Source organism: Mesoplodon mirus (genome assembly GCF_964341445.2).
Source record: "Mesoplodon mirus genome assembly, chromosome: 5".
Lineage (NCBI taxonomy): Eukaryota > Metazoa > Chordata > Mammalia > Artiodactyla > Ziphiidae > Mesoplodon > Mesoplodon mirus.
This window is the reverse complement of record NC_138980.1, coordinates 68,855,700-68,861,699: the sequence shown is the minus strand read 5'-3', so window position 1 is coordinate 68,861,699 and position 6,000 is coordinate 68,855,700. Positions and strand designations below refer to the sequence as shown.

Below are 6,000 nucleotides of genomic sequence, written 5' to 3'. Positions count from 1 at the left end.
CACATCCCGCAGAGCAACTAGGCCCGTGAACCACAACTACTGAGCCTGTGCATCTGGAGCCTGTGCTCTGCAACAAGAGAGGCCACGATAGTGAGAGGCCTGCACACCATGATGAAGAGTGGCCCCCACTTGCCGCAACTAGAGAAAGCCCTTGCACAGAAACGAAGACCCAACACAGCCAAAAAAAATTAATTAATTAATTAATTAATTATTAAAAATTTATTAAAAAAAGAATCCACCTGCCAAAGCAGGGGACGCAGGTTCAAACCCTGGTCCAGGAAGATCCCACATACTGCGGAGCAACTAAGCCCATGCACCACAACTACTGAGCCTGCACTCTAGAGCCCGCGAGCCGCAACCACTGAGCCCATGAACCACAACTGAAGCCTGTGCACCTAGAGCCTGGGCTCTGCAACAAGAGAAGCCATGGCAAGGAGAAGCCCGGGCACCACAGCAAAGAGTAGCCCCCACTTGCCACGACTAGAGAAAGCCTGCACACAGGAATGAAGACCCAGTGCAGCCAAAAATAAAATAAATAAAATAGGGACTTCCCTGTTGGCGCAGTGGTTAAGAATCCGCCTGCCAATGCATGGGACACGGGTTCAAGCCCTGGTACGGGAACATCCCACATGCCGCGGAGCAACTAAGCCCGTGCACCATAAGTACTGAGCCTGTGCTCTAGAGCCTGTGAGCCACAACTACTGAGCCCGTGTGCCACAACTACTGAAGCCCGTGCACCTAGAGCCCGTGCTCCGCAATGAGAAGCCACCGCAATGAGAAACCCACGCACTGCAATGAAGAGTAGCCCCTGCTCTCCACAACTATAAAGTCCATGCACAGCAATGAAGACCCAATGCAGCCAAAAATAAAGTTAAATAAATTTATAAAAATAAATAAATAAATAAAATTGATTTTTAAAAAAGTAAGATCTCACTGTACATATTGCTTTGTAATGTGTCTTTTCAGTTAACAATCTTTACCTTCAAAGAACACATTTTCATCGTATCAAATACTCAGTCTAGATTCAAATCTTCCCAGTTATCTCAAAAATGTCCTTTGCAGGGCTTCCCTGGTGGTGCAGTGGTTGAGAGTCTGCCTGCCAATGCAGGGGATATGGGTTTGAGCCCTGGTCTGGGAAGATCCCACATGCCATGGAGCAACTAGGCCCATGAGCCACAACTGCTGAGCCTGCACGTCTGGAGCTTGTGCTCCGCAACAAGAGAGGCCGCGACAGTGAGAGGCCTGCGCACCGTGATGAAGAGTGGCCCCTGCTCACCGCAACTAGAGAAAGCCCACACACAGAAACGAAGACCCAACACAGACATAAATAAATGAATGAATGAATGAATGAATGTCCTTTGCAGCTTGTCTGCATAAATGAGGGTTCAATCTAGAAACTAGTGTTGATTCTGATTATGTATCTCACGTCTCTGTTAATCTAAAAGAGTCCCTTTTCTCATAACACCAATTTGTTGAAAGACCAAGGCAGCTGTCCTACAGAACATCCCATCTTGTAAATTTTTGCTTCTTTATGGTATCATTCAGATGGCCACATTATTTCCTACTACTGTAAGCAGGAAGGTGGGCCTAAAGGCTTGATAATTTTAAGGTACACGTTTGGCTAAAACACATCACAGATGATTAGTATATGTCATTTTTATATCAAATCAAGAGCTATATAGTATCTGAATGTTTCCCTATCAACAATGTGAAAAACTGATCACCAGCTTTTGATAATAACATACAGATCTTTTTTCCCCAACTTCATTTGTGAATAGTTTTAAAGCACAGAAAAGTTGAAAGAATAGTACACTAGAGTGCCCACCACCTAGACTGAAAAATTGTTAATATTTTGCTAACTTTGCTTTATCTTTACATGTATAAAAATATTTCTTGCTGAACCATTTGAAAATAAGTTGCAAACATCAAAAAATTTCCCCTAGAAATTTCAGAATGCATCACCTAAACATGATATTCTTTTATGGCCATATCATTTTGACCCTTTGAAATTTAGCAATTATTCCCTAATATCACCTAATATTTAGTCCATATCTAAATCTCCTTAATTGTCCCCCAAATGTCTTCTATAGATGTTCTTTTAGTCAAGAGCTACTCATTGCTTTTGGTTAAGGTGTTTCTTTGGTCTTCCCCATTTCCATTTTTTGTTTTATAATGACATTGCCTTTCTGAAGAGATGAGGCCAGTTTAATTATTTACTCTTAAAAAAAGCCTTTTACAACTTGGATCTTTTTTTTTTTTTTTTTTTTTTGCGGTACGCGGGTCTCTCACTGTTGTGGCCTCTCCCGTTGTGTAGCACAGGCTCCGGACATGCAGGCTCAGCGGCCATGGCTCACGGGCGCAGCTGCTCCGCAGCATGTGGGATCTTCCCGGACCGGGGCACGAACCCGTGTCCCCTGCATCGGCAGGCGGACTCTCAACCACTGCGCCACCAGGGAAGCCCTGGATCTTTTTTTAAGTAAATTAAAATTTCTTTAATAACTGAGAATTTTCATTTTTTGAAAACTAGCACTTCATCACAAAAACATAATTGAGAAATATTAACCTAAAGACTTTGGTAGAGGGACCAATCATTCCATTTTGTGAAGAATTAAGGGGCCTCACAGGATGCAGGACTTTCAGTGATACAACCAGAAATGAGTTGTCATGCTACTGTCTGGTCACCCTTGTAGGGCACTTATTAATGTTGAGGAAATAGTTATATATGACTGGTTAAAACTATAATTGAGTTCTAACCATTTTCATTTTACTAAATATAGGTAGCCCCCCTTTCTGAAAGTTCACTTGATGCCACTTTGCTCTTACAAAAGACCTGCATTCGTATCTGTTTTCACTAACCAAAAGAAATCTGAAGAGGATTTTTGCTTTTATGATAAAAGGCAAAAAGGGAAAACAGAACTATTTGTTTTGCAATGAGCCAATTCAGAGGCAGTGCGCACACCAAGCAACAAGAGTAGCACCACCGATGTCATTCCTAGGGAACTACACTCAGAATCCCAGCATCCCAGCATCAAGCCGTGATAGCTTTGAACTGTCAGTGAGCACCTGGGCTTTATCCCAATTTATTCTGTGCATCTGTGAGCAACTTGTGAACTAAGGTAATTGATTCTTCACATTACACCCTTTCAGCTTATGAAAGGTTTCATAGGAACACTCTACTATTGGACAGTGGAAAAAACCCGTAATTATTTATATACTTATACTTTTTAAACTCAGCTGTCTGAACTATGCATTAATTATGCATGTAGATACAGAATATAGGCTAGGGAAAATATAACGGAAATTCCACATCTTCTCGAAATTAAAAAATAATAAGCAATATCTTACATCAGCCTTTTATTACTTAATGCTTACATCATTGTTAAAATCATATCCTAAATCGACAGCCATTGCAACACAATGAGCTCCACAGAGACAGCACCAGGGCAAGTGAGAGTCAGATGGGCACTGGATGACTGTGACTCAAGGAGGAAAAATAACTAAATATGAGAAAGGATATCCTAAGAGACCAAGAAGCACCATCATATGCATTCTTTGGGCAAACCTGCCAGAAGGAGCACAAGAAGTACCCAGTCACCTTCTCAGAGTTTTCCAAAAGTCCTCAGAGAGATGGAGGGCCATGTCTTGCACTGTAAAGCTCTGCAAAACTTGTTTTTAAACTGTATAGTGTCTTTTGTGTATAGTTAACATACTACCAAATGTGCCTTTAGCTACCCCTGTCCTGGTGGTATTTTCAATAGCTACTAACCTTGCCTAGTACATTATGGGGGTTGTAAATTGGCAGAGAAATTTAAAGTAGGTTCTTATTGGTGCACAGCAAAAATCAGTTATATATAGAAATGGTATCTTATTATCTTCAGTTGTCTCTGATGCATCCTATATGAATTATTGTTCTCTTAACTGAATACCACTTTGTAACTGTAAAAATAAAAAGTTGCAGTTACTTTGTTGACATTCTAAATCCTGCTAATACAATTTTCTTATTAGAAAAAAAATCATACCCTAAACCAATATTTTACTTTAGATAATGTTATCTGCTGCACGAAATAGTTATTCTTTTAAAATTTATTTTTAAGAAATAATTTATTTCACATGTAGTTACTTAAACCCTTAGGAGTTACTTCTTTCTTAAGTAGAAGCATGCCTTTTACAGTGAGATAGTTCGTGATTTGTTCTTTGAGGGCTTTATTTTAATAAGGTTCTTCTGCAACTGGATGATGACAAAGTTTGGGTTTGTTGGGATTATTTTTCAGCAACCAATCAGCCAGCCAAATCTACGGAAAAAAGAAAAAAAAACCCTTACGTTAATTAACATTTACATATTTCTTCAACATATACTATTTCAATTTAAAACAGTTTCCAAAATCACTTTAAGAATAATAAGAAAATGACCATTAAAAATTGAAACAGGGGCCTTCCCTGGTGGCGCAGTGGGTAAGAATCCACCTGCTAATGCAGGGAACACGGGTTTGAGCCCTGGTCCAGGAAGATCCCACATGCTGCGGAGCAACTAAGCTCATGCGTCACAACTACTGAGCCTGCACTCTAGAGCCCGTGAGCCACAACTACTGAGCCTGTGTGTGACACAACTACTGAAGCCCACGTGCCTAGAGCCTGTGCTCTGTAACAACAGAAGCCACCACAACGAGAAGCCTGCCCACCACAAGGAAGAGTAGCCCCCACTCGCCGCAACTAGAGAAAGCCTGCGCGCAACAACAAAGAGCCAACGCAGCCAAAAATAAATAAATAAATAAAATTTTTTTTAAATGAAACAATAAGTTTTACATTAGGCAATATTGTCAAGTATAGATCCAAATTGGAAAGGAAGGTAAAACTATGTCCATTCACAAATGACATGACCCTATTATATATAGGCAGATCTCCATCGGTTTACTGCACTTTGCAGATACTGCATTTTTTTTTAATACAAATTGAAGATTTTTGATCACTCTGCATTGAGCAAGATTACTGGCACCATTTTTCCAACAGTATTTGCTCACTTTGTGTCTCCATGTCATATTTTGCTAATTCTCACAATATTTCAAACATTTCCATTATTATTATATTTGTTATAGTGGTCTATGATCAGGGATCTTTAATGTTACTATTGCAAAAAAATTATGACTCACTGAAGGTTCAGATGATGGTTAGCATTTTTTAGCAATAAAGTATTGTTGCACACTTAATTGACTACAGAATAGTGTAACCATAACTTTTATAACCATTGGGAAACCAAAAAATTTGTATGACTTGCTTTACTACAATACTTGCTTAATTGTGATGGTCTGGAACCTAACCCAAAACATCTCCATGGTATGCCTGTATTAAAAAAATCCCAAAGAATCAAAGAAAGCTACTAGTGCTAATAAATTAATATGACAAGGTTGTAGGTTACAAGATCAATTCCCAAAAATCAATTGTGTTTCCATATATCAGCAATGAATGATTCAAAAAGGAAATTAGGAAATCACTTTCATTTATAATGGATTTGAAAAAAACATCTAGGAATAAATTTAACAAACTTGTGTCCTGAAAATATAAAACATTGCCAAAAGAAACTTAAAAACCTAAATAAATGGAAAGACATCCCATGTCCATGGATAGATTTAATAACGTTAAGATGCTAAGATGTCAATATTACTCAAAGTGATCTATAGAGTCAACACAATCCCCATCAAATTTCCAACAGTTGTTTTTGCAGAAAAGGAAAGGACAATCCTCAAATTCATATGGAATTTCAAGGAGCTCCAAATAGCCAAAACAATCATGAAAAAGAAATCAAGTTGGAGAATTTGTTCTTCCCAATTTCAAAATCTTCTATAAAGCTACAGTAATCAGGGCTTCCCTGGTGGCACAGTGGTTGAGAGTCCGCCTGCCGATGCAGGGGACACGGGTTTGTGCCCCGGTGTGGGAAGATCCCACATGCCGTGGAGCGGCTGGGCCTGTGAGCCATGGCTGCTGAGCCTGCACGTCCAGAGCCTG

General features: G+C 39.6%; 1 protein-coding gene across 3 annotated transcripts in view; it reads right to left on the bottom strand.

Moving 5' to 3' along the window:
• Positions 1-3,341: 3,341 nt before the first annotated feature.
• The window catches only part of NME5 (NME/NM23 family member 5), a 38,799-nt gene continuing 36,140 nt past the window's right edge, over positions 3,342-6,000 (bottom strand). For all 3 annotated transcript variants that reach the window (XM_082621879.1, XM_082621881.1, XM_082621880.1), the window contains exon 6: positions 3,342-4,292. In XM_082621879.1, the coding sequence (XP_082478005.1) occupies positions 4,209-4,292 (84 nt within the window). In that variant the 3' untranslated portion in view covers positions 3,342-4,208. The remainder of the gene's footprint in view (positions 4,293-6,000) is intronic.